General features: G+C 47.8%; 1 protein-coding gene across 2 annotated transcripts in view; it reads right to left on the bottom strand.

Annotated features, from left to right (window-relative positions):
• Positions 1 to 4,532: 4,532 nt before the first annotated feature.
• Positions 4,533 to 14,602, bottom strand: part of SYT17 (synaptotagmin 17) — a gene marked incomplete at its 5' end in the record, with an annotated part of 85,455 nt that continues 75,385 nt past the window's right edge. For both annotated transcript variants that reach the window (XM_082671185.1, XM_082671184.1), the window contains one exon: positions 4,533 to 5,722. In XM_082671185.1, coding sequence (XP_082527311.1) covers positions 5,526 to 5,722 — 197 coding nt within the window. In that variant the 3' untranslated portion in view covers positions 4,533 to 5,525. The remainder of the gene's footprint in view (positions 5,723 to 14,602) is intronic.

Genomic DNA, 14,602 nt, shown 5'->3' with positions numbered 1-14,602 from the left:
ATGTTATGAAGCATTGCTCTAGACGGGGGTAGGCAAAGTTTCTAAAAAATTCTATTTTTTAAAAAAAATAGTTTGTATTTAAGGCGTACAACATGATGATGTGATATACATATATATAGTGAAATGATACCACAGTCAAACTAATTAACATATTATCTCCTCACAGGGTTACCTTTTGTGTGTGGTGAGTGCCCCTGAAATCTACTCCTTAGGAAATTTCCAGTGTTCAGTACAGTGTGATGAACTACAATCATTATGCTGTACCTCACATCTCCAGACTTATTCATCCTACATAGCAGCAACTTTAAATTTTTTCTGTAAAGAGCCAGATAGTAGTGGCTTTGCAGCGCACATGGTCTCTGTCACAACTCTGTGAAAGGCTTTAGGAATGGGTCTGGCCAGGTTCCAATAAAACTTTATTTACATAAACGAGCAGTGGGCTGGATTTGGCCCACAGGCCATAGCTTGCCACCCCTTGCTCTAGACCTCAAGTTTACTGGCTAGGAAATAGACAATTTATTCACTTAACAAACAGGATCTTTGCTGCCATTTGGAGGTTGTAGAGGTCTCTCTGTAACACAGTATGTATTTTCTGGGTTCTTAAAGACATTACTCTCCCCCACCCCCACCCGGGCCCATGCGTACACACGTGCATACACACACTGTGCTCATGGTGGCCTGGGGGTTTGGTGAAGATCTATTTCTTTCTTCTTATCATCTGTCTGCCTATCTATCTGTCTCCTTTAGTTTCTTAGCTTTTTAAGATTGTCATTTATTTACCAGTAATTAAAACAAAGTTCCCTTCCCCTCACCACCATCATAAAAGGGACAATAGAGGCTAGTTTATTTCATGCCTTTCAATCCAGGCACATCTGTATCTATGTTCAAATTCCAGACCTGCTTCTGTGTGACCACACACTGATTATTTAATCCATCTTAGCTTCAGTTTCCTCATCCGAAAAATGGGGACAAATCAATACTTTTCCTCATACAAGTGCTTAGAACAATGCCTGACCCATAAATGCTCAATATATGTTAACTACCATTACATCACTATGGAACCTTCAAAAAAACTGAATAGGAAGGTATAAAATTGAGAAGCAAAACCACTTCCCAAAAGTTAACCCCTGCAACCTTCAGGGCAATGTCTTCCAGTCTCTTTTCTAGACATAAGTTTTAAATTTTTACTTAGTGGTGCTCATTCCTGGATTCTTTTAAATGGTATTTTTGACCATGAAAAAAGAAAAGGTATCCCACTGGCGGTGGAAGACAGGCCACCCAGAAAGGAAAGGAACTCTTCCTCTTTCCCTGCAGTGATTCCCAGCTTTCTGGGAGTCAAGTATCAGTACCCAAAACAGCTCTTCCTGGTGCCCTGGGAACCAGCACATCTGGGCAGGGCTGGGCAGGGTCATAGCTTCTGTCAAGTCCCAGGGGTAGACTGGAGTCCTGAGGGGATCTGGAGTCCCCAGAGATGAGACAGCTCAAGATGAGCCCTGGGAAAATAGATGCAGATTTAAAACTTGACACCACCGCTTCTCCTCTACCTCCTTCCTTTGAACTCAGGTCCCCGCACCCCAGAGGGTGTGTAGGTGGCCCATCCACCTCCTTTCTCACCTCCTGGCCGAGGAGAAGGAGGATGCTAATTAAACCGGGCAGGTGGCCCACAATAAGGCACCTGGGGTCCAGGTTTCTATAGAAACCAAGTCATTTCTTCACCTTTCAACACATTTCCCTCATCACCTGACAAACTATCCTTGGAGACGTGGATGGCTCTGACATCTGTGCTTCTGCTGTTCTCTCCAGTCACTCAGCAAACATTGCCTGATGTGTGCCCAGTAGGAATAGCCATCAAGTGCTGTGTGTTAAGCCTTTGCAGGCATTTATCCCGGCTAACCCTCACGTCACATACAACCCTATGGGGTAAGAACGGTCATCCTATTTTCAGATGAAACAGCCCAGCAGAGCGGTCAGCCACACCAGCTCTATATGAGTTTGTTAGGGCTGCCGTAACAAAGGACCACAAACTGGGTGGCTTAAATAACAGAGCTTCATAGCCTCATAGTTCTGGAAGCCGGAAGTCTGAAGTCCAGGTGTTGGCAGAGTTGCTTCCTTCTGAGGCTGGGAAGGAAGGAGCTCTCCTTGGCCTGGGTCTCCAGGCCTCCCTCCTTGCTTGTAGATGCCGTCTTCCCTCTGTGTGTCTGTCTCTGCGTCCTAATTTCCCCTTAATATAAGGACACCAGTCGTATTGAATTAGGGCCCACCCTGATGACCTCATTTAATCTTAATTGCCTTTAAGGAGCCTACCTCCCAATACAGTCACACGCTGAGGTACTGGGGATTAAGGCTTCATGAAGTATGTGAGTTTGGGGGGAGATACAGTTTAGCCCATATCAGGCTCTAGAGTCAGCTGGGCCTGGGCTGGCATTCTAGCTCTAATGCTCGCTTGCCACTCAATCCCAGGAAACCTCGGCTTCCTCATTTATAAAAGAGGAATAAGAACACCTCTCACGTGGGGTGCTGCATGAGGACTAAATGAGATGCTTAGCACTTGGCACGGTGCCTAGTCAGCCCTGTGGTTATTGTAAATCAGGGGAGCAGATGCTGGGGATGCCCCACTCCCAGCCCTCGGCCACCTGAGTTCCCCCGATGCTGAGGTGGGCTGGGCCATGCGGAGGGACAGCTCACTTGCTCAGGCACATGCCCCTCATTCTCTGCCCGGGGAGTTCTCGGGGCTACCCAAGCTGGCTCAGCCCACACAGGACAGTCCTAAATTGCCAATCACTGAACGCCTCCGGGGCTGTACCCTCAGGCTCTGAGAGACGAGGGGCAGTAGTTAAATAGTCCAGCTTCCCCATAACGATCATTCTCAAGCGTATTCTATGTGGGCCCCCAGCACGACTGAGCCCCAGCTGCCCACAATGCCAGTTAAAGCAGCCTTTGCCTTTCTCCTTCCCCTGACTTATCCTTCCATTTACGCGTCCTGGGCTCACCTCCCACTGGCAGCCGAGTCCTTGCCTCAACGTCGGCTTCTGAAGTGCCCAATGTAAGGTAATGAGGAAACTGAGGCCCAGAGCAGCTCCGCGGCTTGTGTGAGGGCACAGGTAGGGTGTGCTGGGCCTGGGGTTTGAACCATGGCCTCTCTGGCTCCAAAGCCCACGGGCCCAATCACCGTATAACCTCATCTCTGGTCCTGAATGCCTGTCCTGTTTCTGTCTTTCCTCATTCTGTTTGTTCTCTCATACTTTTATCCTCTTCTGTACAACCACAGGAAGGAAGCCATTTTATAGAGAGGGAAAAGTTTCTCCTTTTGTCTCCTAACAAACATAACCTAACTCAACCTCCCAGCCTTTCCCCCTTGACCTTCATGCCATCTCCACTCCAGAGTGAGAGACACCAGAGGGACCCACGAGGGGACCCTGCAATGCCCAATGTGGCCAGAAGGGGTGACGCCATCTCAGCCCACAGGGGGTTACCTAGGTCAAGCCCCTTTTATTGGGCATGGCCAATAGAAAGCTAAGTAGCCATGGCTCTTGCCCTGAACAAGCAAATAGTTTTATAGAATAAAGCATTACTTTCCTCCCCTGGAAAATGGGGATAATAATAGCTTCTTTGTCAAAAGGTTGTTGTGAGAACTAAACAAGACTGTGCAGGTATTGGGCTTAGCATACAGTAAGGCCCCAAGAGTTAAATAGAAATATAAGCTTCTTGTGGGGAGGACAGGAAGCAGCCGTCATTTCTGTCTTGGAAAATCAGGAAGTGGTAGTTTAAGCTGGGTCTTGATGATAAGTATGAGTTGGAACTTAAGCTGCTGGTATCCATGACGCTCACCGAATGGGGAGAGCCTGTCCAGGAGACAGCACGATCAACAAAGCCCTGATCGCTTCATCTGAGGCCCTGGATCCAGCTATGCCTGAAGCCAGGACTTCCTTCGTTGCTTAAACTATTTTGTGTTAATTTCCTGTTGCTTGCAATGGGAGGGACCTAACATAAATCCTCGTCTTCTCTTTGCACGGGTTCTCCTGTCAGTCGTCAGATGAATACATCTTAACGTTTCGACCGTTCTTCCTTCCCAGACCACACACTCATCTTACCAACAATGTCCAGCGCGACCGGTTGTCTGGTTATACCCGCTGTGGCCCTCGAGTCTTCCAGCTGAGGCCGTAGGTCTCATGGGACAGAGACAAGCCATCCCCGTGTCTGCTCTCAATTCTGGGGCCACAGAATCTGTAAGCATAATAAATACCAGCGCTCTGAGCCGTTGGGATGACGTGTTACACAGTGGTAGGAACTGAAACACCCTCCTACCCTCCATGCCCACGTTCACGAAGAAAAAGATAACTCAAATGCATGGCACAAATAGATAATCTTTAATGTCAATAAATAGCTCCCCATTATACCAGACAATAGGCTGTGGGAAAAGATACAGAAGCATCAACAGAGAGAGAGATCTATTCTAACTACACTAATTTCTTAGCACGAGAGAGATGACTTTGGTTCACACACAAACACAGAGCGATCCTCAGGGTGTGACGAGGAGGGGTATCGTCTTGGATGGGGGCGATGCAGCAGCCGTGGTGGCCATCTTATTCCCTGTAACTGTCCTTTGCCGGTCTTCTGTGAGTCGCAGTCGCCATGATTCGGTCAAAAAACATTACTTCTGCTCTATCGTATTTTGTTTACTTGACTTACACACACGCTACTGTTACTGAAGGTGGGGTCTTCACAGACAGGAGGGCGCTGGGTGAAACTTCACTGACGGGCGAGGCAGAGAGAAGGGAGTACTCAGGACTGAGGTCCCGGCCCAGCACCTTGCTCACTAAGGGGACACACAGGCACACACACGTGCTCACCTGAGGGCACACACACCAGAACGTCCACATACATACCCACAGGGAGTCCCCAGAAGAAAAGCTACCACGAGGACGAGTTCAATGAAGCCAGGAGCGCCTTCTTACACTGGAATATTTTTTGTTGCCGTTTGGTTTCTCCAAATAGTCTAATCTATTTATCACATCTACTAAAGAGAAGACAGAGTACTTAACACTTTTGGGGAAAGGTACCAGGTTTGAAGAACCCCTAGGAACAGCAGCCCATTCAGAAGTTACCCAGTGGGTGTGCATGTTGGGCATATGGGGGTCAGGCCTCCCAACACTGGCCAAACTCTTGGAAAATTCTGTCTCAATGGAGGTTGGCACCTTTGGGGAGGCCCTTTCTCTGGCCTGAGGTTGAAAGTGCATTTTGGGGCAGGGGGATCCACGAGAGCAAGCACTGCCCGTAAGTCTCAGAGCGGAGCCCACTCAGCTCATGACCTATGCAGGGGAATTCTGGAAAGTTCGCAGGCCTCGCTCCTTGAGGGCGGCCAGTTTGTGATCAAGAGTCAGCTTCCTTTCGGTTCTGAGAGGAGCTGTGCGTGTGGTGAGGAGGGTGTGTGCAGATGTGGACGTAATAGTATACATATATGGCATATTTTTTGTCCTAAGTTTTCTTCCTTTTTTCACAAATGAAAGCTGCCTTCCCCGCAGCCCTCAGGTCACCTCCAGCGAGGCAGGGGACACACGGTCACACTCGGCCCGGGACCGCAGGCTGTGCCACTGCTCCACGGCCGTGCGGTGGGCACTGAGCATCCGCCGCCAGTGGTTGGATTCTGAGGGGCCCGAAGAGTACTGGCCGATGACGATCCTCCCGATGAAGTCGTTGCTGCTCTTCATGTTGTGGCCGAACACTAGCCAGAGGGGCGAGAGGAGGAGGGGGCAGGACAGGAGGCAGGAGCAAGACAGAGGCGTTAGTCTCCATACTCCTCAACTGCAGGTGCGAGGTCCTTGTTCTCAGGACACTTTTAACCATGAGAATTCCCGGATTCCCTCATCATCCTCCCACGAGTCCCTTGGCTGCAAATTTAAGCTTCTGACTCATAGACTCACCACACTGTCCTCAGGGCACTACAGCCGGACAGTCCTGGTGGAACTGCCAGCCACCACTGGAGTCCAGCTGAGAACTTAAACCAGGCTTCTCAAGCCCGGCACTGTTGACACTGGGGCCTGGATAATTCTTTGTGGGGCATCCTGTGCACTGTAGGATGTCCAGCAGCACCTCAGGCTTCTACCCACCAGATCCCAGTAGCACCCACCGCCCCCAGCTGTCACAACCCCTGAGTCTCCAAACATGGCCTGGTATCCCCAGGGGGTCAATTCATCCCAGATAAGAACCACTGGGCCATGGGGCCAGACATCCTAGGTGAATCCTGGCTCTGTCATTCAACAGCTCCGAGACCCTGAGACAAGCAAAGGAGCCCCTCTGGCACTCAGTTTCCTCCTCGGTTACACAGGAGTCTTAACAGTACTTTGAGAGCTTTCAGTGAGATAATGCACACTGTGCCTGGCACTCAGTAAGTGCTCAATAAACACTACACTGCTCTTTCGATCCTCAATTTCTACCTCTTGACCTTTTACAAAAGGGACTTAGGCAACAGAGGCAAGTTTCCTGAGAGAAAGGGCTCCAGCAATTTCTCCTCCCCTTGTTGCACTGCATGTCTCTTTGGAAGGCTGTTAATTCCCATGCAAGCTTAATTTGTGTCTTTCAAGCCTAATGAGATAGTTAGCTTGATTTATCTTTCCAGCCGAGTTCTGCCTAATTCCTTATCTGCATGTGGGTAGTCCAGGCATGCCATCTCACTAACGGGGAAGCAGGCTGTGTCTGTGTTACAAATGAAAGACTACAGAAAGGGGACCATCACAAATTCACCCAGCGTGAGCAGAGCACAGGCAGGCTGGATCCCAGGAGGGCTGCCCATTATCAAACAAACCAGCTAAAATATGCAGCCCAAAACAGAGCTTGAATGCTAACAAATCTCTGTTTCCCCCTGTGGGGCTCACATCAAGAATTCCAAACGGGGGCTTCCCTGGTGGCGCAGTGGTTGATAGTCCGCCTGCCGATGCAGGGGACGTGGGTTTGTGCCCCGGTCCGGGAAGATCCTACATGCCGCAGAGCGGCCGGGCCTGTGAGCCATGGCCACTGAGCTTGTGTGTCCGGAGCCTGTGCTCCGCAACGGGAGGAAAAAAAAAAAAAAAAAGAATTCCAAACATTAAAATATGGGGAAAAAGAGAAAAGGGGAAAAACAAAACCAAAAATCCCATCCATTGTCTTTAAACCCAAAAAAGACCTAGAGTGAACCAGGCTAAGTGAAACGCTGTGCCATCTCCATCAAGAGTGTCCCGTACCTGTCAGCTCCACGAACAAAAATTGGACCATGTATATTTTTTGTACATTTGGTAAAGTGTTCACTATGCATAGGTAGACCTTATTTATATGAAAATTCCTTATGGAAGAGAAAAATTAGGAAAAGAATCTTTGCTTAATAAAGGAAATTGCTGAGAAGCTCTCTGATGCATCTTAAAAAAAAAAAAAATCTTTTTTGAATAGGTAACATTCAGGATTCTTGAACTACACCTAGTGGGCAATGTAAGGTTTAATTTTCACCAAATGAAAACAAGTCACCAGAGTCCCCTTCCCCGTGGGCCTCAAATCTAAAGTAAGACATTAGGAGACCATTTCAGGCCCCATTTGGTTTTCTTTCCTGGGGGCAAAATGTTCCGTCTTCCTCTGCCTCTCCGAAGCTCAAGAATGAAAATGCACAAACATCCTAGTCAACAGGTGTAGGTTTTGCTTCCTTGGCAAGTGGTCCTAAGAAAGGAAATCTCAAAGGTTCTCAGGCACTGCTGGTGAAAGAGGAAGCACGTTCAACTTTTGGGGGAGGTTCACAGTATCTGCTCAGAATAAGAATGTCATTACTCCAGATCCAGCAATTCTACTTCTAGGGATCTGTCCCATAGAATTATCTGCACAAATGGACAAAGATAAACACCCAAGAATTATCCACTGTAGCAGGGGTTGGCAAATTAGAGCCCTCAAGCTAAATCTGGTCTGTACCGCTTTTTTGTAAATAAAGTTTTACTGGAACCCAGTCAAACCCATTTATTTACATAATGCCCGCAGCTGCTTTTGTGCTACAGCAGCAGAGTTGAGTAGCTGCAGCAGAGACTGTGTGGTCCGCAAAGCTGAAAATATTTGCTAGCTGGCCCTTTACAAAGAAGTTCACCAACCCCGGCTCTAGAACATCATCTGTGAGAATGAAAAACGGAAATAAAAACACTTCATGATGTGGCTGAGGCTTGCTGGTACCCTGCCTGCCCCCTCAGCCCACCCCAGAGGCTACCCATAGCTTCTGTTGCTGGCATCCTACCATGAGCGCCCGGTGCTCTCTGCATGGGACGTGCCAGTGTATGCTGACAATGTGACTTTCGGTAGGGGCCTTGGACCACTCAATAGAAACTTGACCTCTGAAAAGGCTGGGGACTAGGGTCAATCCAAATCCTAGACACCGAGGCTTCAGTGCTCTTCCCTGGTTGGTGATCCTCCGAGCACGCTGCCACACATCATTACTGGGAGAATTAAGTGCTGTCCATACACAACTGGACACTCACGGCCAGTCTCTCCTGGACTCTGCCTTCTGCTGATTTGGGTCTGTATCCTTTCACTTCAATAAACCATAACCAGGAGTATAACAGCTTTTCTGAGTTCTGTGAGCCCTTCTAGAGAATCACTGAACCTGACGGTGGTCCTGGGGTCCTCCCGAGCTGCAGTTACCCACACATCAATCGTCCTTGACTGGGGGCTTCCCTGGTGGCGCAGTGATTAAGAATCCGCCTGCCAATGCAGGGGACACGGGTTCAAGCCCTGGTCTGGGAAGATCCCACGTGCCGCGGAGTAACTAAGCCCGTGCGCCACAACTACTGAGCCTGCGCTCTAGAGCCTGCGAGCCACAACTACTGAGCCTGTGTGCCACAACTCACTCCTGAAGCCCGCGAGCCTAGAGCCTGTGCTCTGCAACAAGAGAAGTCACAACAATGAGACGCCCACACACCACAATGAAGAGTAGCCCCTGCTCGCCACAGCTAGAGAAAGCCCGTGCACATCAACAAAGACCCAACACAGCCAAAAATAAATAAATAAGTAAATCAATCAATTAATTAATTAAATAAATTAAGAAAAAAATCGTCCTTGATTGGCCTGCCTCCCTTCCTGGTCTCACTTCCCCAGCCTCTTGTTGGTGTTTCCTGGGATCACCTTCCTAGTGGCCTGCTTGCACCCATGTCCTTGTCTTAGGGTCAGATTTGGGAGCACCCAAACTAAGACTGGAGAGGACTAATTATGAGTTTTCTTCTATTGCGGTACGCGGGCCTCTCACTGTTGTGGCCTCTCCCGTTGCGGAGCACAGGCTCCGGACACGCAGGCTCAGCGGCCATGGCTCACAGGCCCAGCCGCTCTGCGGCATGTGGGATCCTCCCGGACCGGGGCACGAACCCGTGTCGCCTGCATCGGCAGGCGGACTCTCAACCACTGTGCCACCAGGGAAGCCCAAGAGGACTAATTAAATAATTTCTGATGTGACAACACCATGGAAACCAGAACCATGGTAAAAAATGAGACAGACCTATATATACAAGATGGAAACATCTCCAAGACATATTGCTAGGAGACAAAATCAAGTTGCAAAACAGTATATGTAAACACAATCTCTTTTTGCTTAAGAAAATGTTAACATATAGAATAGAAAATAGTATCTGGAAGAATATTCACAAAATTGTTAAGAGTAGCTCTCTCTAGAGAGAGGAAACAGAGAACTTGACACTTTTTCTAATTATTATATAAGTATGTACAGTTTGAACTTCTTACTAGAATATACTATTTTGGAAAGAAAACAAAGGAAAAAATAAGTTCATATTAGAGAATCAACATCGAAATTACCAGAAGGGGCAGAAGGATGAATGGAAATCTGATAGCCTACGTTCCTTATCCCAAGGTGCAAAGTAACTTGGCTTGGTAAATCACTCAGCACTTGAAAGGTGGTCGCTCCTCAGTGATTCAGCCCTTCTGATGGGAAGCAGTTGCTGCTATGGCCATCTGACCTAATTGGCAGGCTTTGGGACTTGCAAATCACTGGGTAAAGTTATGGCAATCTTAACAGTCTTTTAAAAAACATACATTTAAAATGCAAATTATAACAAGCTGAATAAAATTAATGACTTCTATCATAAAATTTGCCTGGGAGAGTATCAAGATTTGCCATCACTGTAAATGCTAGGGAGTGTGAGAATAGGGAATTAAGACTGGATATTTATTGAATCCAGAAAGGGGCTCAGAGACAGGAGACCAGATACCCCTGACCACTCCACTTTGTAGAGAGGGAAGCCAAGTCACTGAGTAAGCCGGTGAGACACTCGCAGTATTTGCAGGAAAAAACCTGTAAAGGAAGCAAATTCCTCATAACTAGATCCCTACATTTCTCCTCTTTAGAAACAATAACGTCTAGGAATTTTGTTGTGAGGCACCCCAAATATCCCCACTGGCTGTTATGGGGGACTCGTCTTACTGCAGTCAACAGTATACACCTGCAAAATGTACAGGCTCTAATTTACCCTCATCATCTGGAGGGAACTTCAAAACAACCTTTACAAACCAGAGAGTGACGAAAAGCCATAGATGTCAGCAAGGACCTACGGTATAGCACAGGGAACTGTGCTCAATATCTTGTAATAACCCATAATGGAAAAGCATCTGAAAAAGCATGTGTGTGTGTGTGTGTGTGTGTGTGTGTGTGTGTGTGTGTGTGTGTGTGTGTGTGTGTGTGTGTGTGTGTGTGTGTGTGTGTGTGTATAACTGAATCACTTGGCTGTACACTTGAAACTAATACAACATTGTAAATTAACTATACTTCAATTTAAAAAAAAAGGCATAGATGTCACAAAGTCCAGGCACAAAACCTGTGAAGAGGGCGCCTCGTATTTCCTCTTAGATCCTACTTACTCTGCAGGGCTTTAGACATAATTCAAATAAGCTTGGTCATGTGGTTTCCCCATCTGGAGTAATTTAAATTAATCTGGTAGACTGTGACTACCAGACAGATACCAGAACTTAAAAAAGTACAACAGAACCAGGGCTATTTGGTGAAGCGGCAAACAACCCTTTTCTCCTTCATAGAGCCCGGGGAAATTCACTGTGTGATCATTTATTTTTATAATTAAGATTCTGAATCGGTAAGAAAGCTCAACGTCCTGGTTAATGGGTCAAAGGAAGTACAAACAGTTTTCTATCAAACAGTTAAAACTTTAAAGCCTTTTTAAAAAAATAATAAATTTATTTATTTATTTTTGGCTGCGTTGGGTCTTCGTTGCTGCCCGCTGGCTTTCTCTAGTTGTGACGAGCGGGGGCTGCTCTTCGTTGCGGTGCGTGAGCTTCTTATTGTCGTGGCTTCTCCTGTTGCGGAGCACAGGCTCTAGGTACACAGGCTTCAGTAGTTGTGGCACACGGGCTCTAGAGCGCAGGTTCAGTAGTTGTGGCGCACGGACTTAGTTGCTCCGCAGCATGTGGGATCTTCCTGGACCAGGGCTCAAATCTGCGTCCCCTGCATTGGCAGGTGGATTCTTAACCACTGCGTCATCAGGGAAGTCCCTAAAGCCTTTTTTAAAGTTTAAGGGGAACGCGCTTGGCGAGTAGAAAATTTACTCACACAAAATCCCTTTAGTGCCCCTCCCCCAGTGATCAGAGTACAGCACCAGGCGTGCCAGGAACGTGCTCTGTGCCCTGTCACACTGTTCTCTCTCTAACCTCGACAAACTCCATGCACCCTGATGGCTACAGTCTCCAAAGATCACCCTCCGTGTGGGCCAGTGAGTCACTGAAGTCCAGCTCTATCCTCAGACAGGGCGTGGACACACCTGGCATATTCTACTTTCTGAAATTTATCTCTAAAGCATCACCAACATATTGAAACCATGTACGAGCCCCTGCCTCCTTGTCACGTTGCAGCAAAAATAGAAATGAGGTTTTTTTCTTTTCTGACAAACAAGGAAAATAAAGGAACAATGGGTAGGCTAGGGAAACAACACAAACTGGCCTGAAAGAGTTAAGCAATCCTAGTTTTACTTTAACTGTTACTTGTCCTTCACAAAGCTAACTCCTTAAACACTCTCTGACTCATGTGAATTACATCCTGCACCTAGTCTTTACATCCCCTACACTCCCTTGTAACAATTTACCCCTTGTAGCATTCTTCATTTCAGAAAGGTCACCAGCTATAACCCACAGATGAACAGACCTAATTACTGGGCTGCCTGATGCCAGCTGTGACTGTTTTAACTTTTTGCAAAAAAAAAAAAAAAGAATATAAGGCTGTCACTGCTTTGATCCTTATCATCTATCCCAGACCTCAGACTATAAGACCTCTCCTGGGACTCCACTGGTGGCACAGTGGTTAAGATTCCGTGCTCCCAATGCAGGGGGCCCAGGGTTCGATCCCTCGTCAGGGAACTAGATCCCACATGCATGCCACACTGAGAGTTCCCATGCCACAACTAAGGAGCCTGCCTGCCGCAACTAAGACCCAGAGCAACCAAACAAATAAAATGTCAAAGAGAAATGCACACTTCGATATACATCCCAAGGAGGGGAAAGAAAAAAGACCTCTCCTAATTCCCTGAAGAGGGGGGCACAGTTCTTGAGGCGCTAGCCTGCTGTGTTCCCTTTCTGTCCAGCAAAGAATAAAGCTCTTTCTCCTCCAAAACTCTGTCTCCATATCTTATTTCAGCATCCGTGTAAAAAGAGCCCATATTTTGACATCAATATCTGTCTGCTTCTGTGGTGACGATTGCCATGGCAATTCAGGTTAGGGAAACACAACTGGCAAAACAAAAGCATGATGAGAGGCGCCGATGGGCTCAAGGCTTTGAAGGAACACGGAGAGCACCGCTGCTTTATGAAGCACCTACCATGTGTATGGCCCAGGGCTAGGCATATCACATGGATTAACTCACTTAATCTTCATATCAACCCACTAGCATGGGGTTTCTCATCCTCAGCACTGCTGACATTTGGGGCCAGACTGTTCCGTGTTATGGGGGCTGATTTGAGCACTGCAGGGTGTCCAGCAGCACCCCTGGCCTCTGCCCACGGGATGCCATTAGCAGTCCTCTCCCCAGCTGTGACAACCCAAAGTATCTCCAGACATTGCCAGACATAATCCACCCCCTCCCCTTCCACTGAGAACCACTGCTCTAAGGCAGTTGCTGTCACTGGCCCATTTTACAGCTGGAGAGCCCGAGGCCCAGAGGTGCAGGGAGATCCCTGCTCCAGTCAACATCCACGTGCCCTGAGTGAGTCAGGGGCAAGTTGAGGCTTTCACGTGTTGATATGTGCTGGAAAAATGATTCTGTTCTTTCCCACAAGAGCTAAACTCCTTTGGTTGCTAATTTAGTTTGCCAAGGCAGACGGTTCTGGAAGGGAAGCTGGACGACTTAGAGTGTGGGTGTGATAAACACTGCAAATGAAAAGGGAAGAAAATCTTGATCGTTACCAGCGGGAGCAGACTTGGCAGCTGCCCAGTTTGCAGGTTCGGTTCACAGGGTGATGCCCCCACCAGCCCAGAGACCCCCGCCTCATGGAACCCCACCTCATCGCTGTCCCCTGCAGTCCGCCTCTTGGGTGCTGGATTGAGCATGCTCCCACACTTCTGAAAAAGCTGCACTAAGCTACCAAAACCCATCCTAGCTGTTTCCCAGTCCTCTTGAACTCGTCACTCTGGAGGGATCCCCGCACTTCAGCAGGCTGTTCGGGAGTGATCTCAGCCCTTGGAGGAGCCCAAAGCAGCCTACACGCCCCTGCTTCCTCCCCTCCCCCTCCCCACAGGCCACTCCACAAATGCACCCATTCTCTTTTCAACTTTTGCAAAACTTCCTCAAATTACAGTTGGTCCCCTGCATCCGCAGACACGGAGGCCATTTCATATAAGGGACGTGAGCGTCCACGGAGTCTGGGATCCAAGGCGGGTCTGGAACCAACTGCCCGCAAGTACCTCTGTTTTCTTCTCTCTGGAACCTAGAAGCTGTTTCAGGTTTTTCTTTAAAACCAGGGAGATCATATCACTTCCCTGGGCCTCGGTTTCCCCATTTACACAATGAGTGGGTTTATGTAGGATTTAAGGTCCCTTTCAGCTCTGAAATTTCTTCAGTTCCAGTTTCATCCATGATTTAAGGGTGACGTTTTTCATGCTTTCTTGGCTCATTCTGTGATTCACAGCAGCTGCATGGACGGAATTGTTTCTCCATGTCTTTCCTTCTAATAGTCATCGTGACAATTTAGATAGCAGTATTACAATAATTTAAAATCAGCAATGCCGAATCCTGACATCTTTTTACTAGGCACTGAGCAAAGTACTTTATATACATTTTTGACTTAATCAACACCACCATCCTATAGGGAAGGTGCTATCTATACACCCATTTTGCAGATGGGGAATTAGAGGCTCAGAGGGCTTAGGAGGTTGAGTGTCCAAGGTCACACAGCCAGCATGGGCATAGACGGAATTGAAATTCAAAGCTCAGCATCATTTCTCCTCCTTCTGTCTCAGAAAGAAGAGACTTCTCACCCATTCCCCCCTTCCACTGACCCTGACACAAGACAAAGACAAGATTAGGAACAGAAATATACACAACAGGTCCTCAAGTCAGCATGTCAAGGAGAATGGCCCTAAAACCCCCTCACGACAGTG

This window comes from Grampus griseus (assembly GCF_964374135.1).
Source record: "Grampus griseus genome assembly, chromosome: 14".
Taxonomy (NCBI): domain Eukaryota; kingdom Metazoa; phylum Chordata; class Mammalia; order Artiodactyla; family Delphinidae; genus Grampus; species Grampus griseus.
This window is presented reverse-complemented; position numbering and strand designations above follow the sequence as displayed.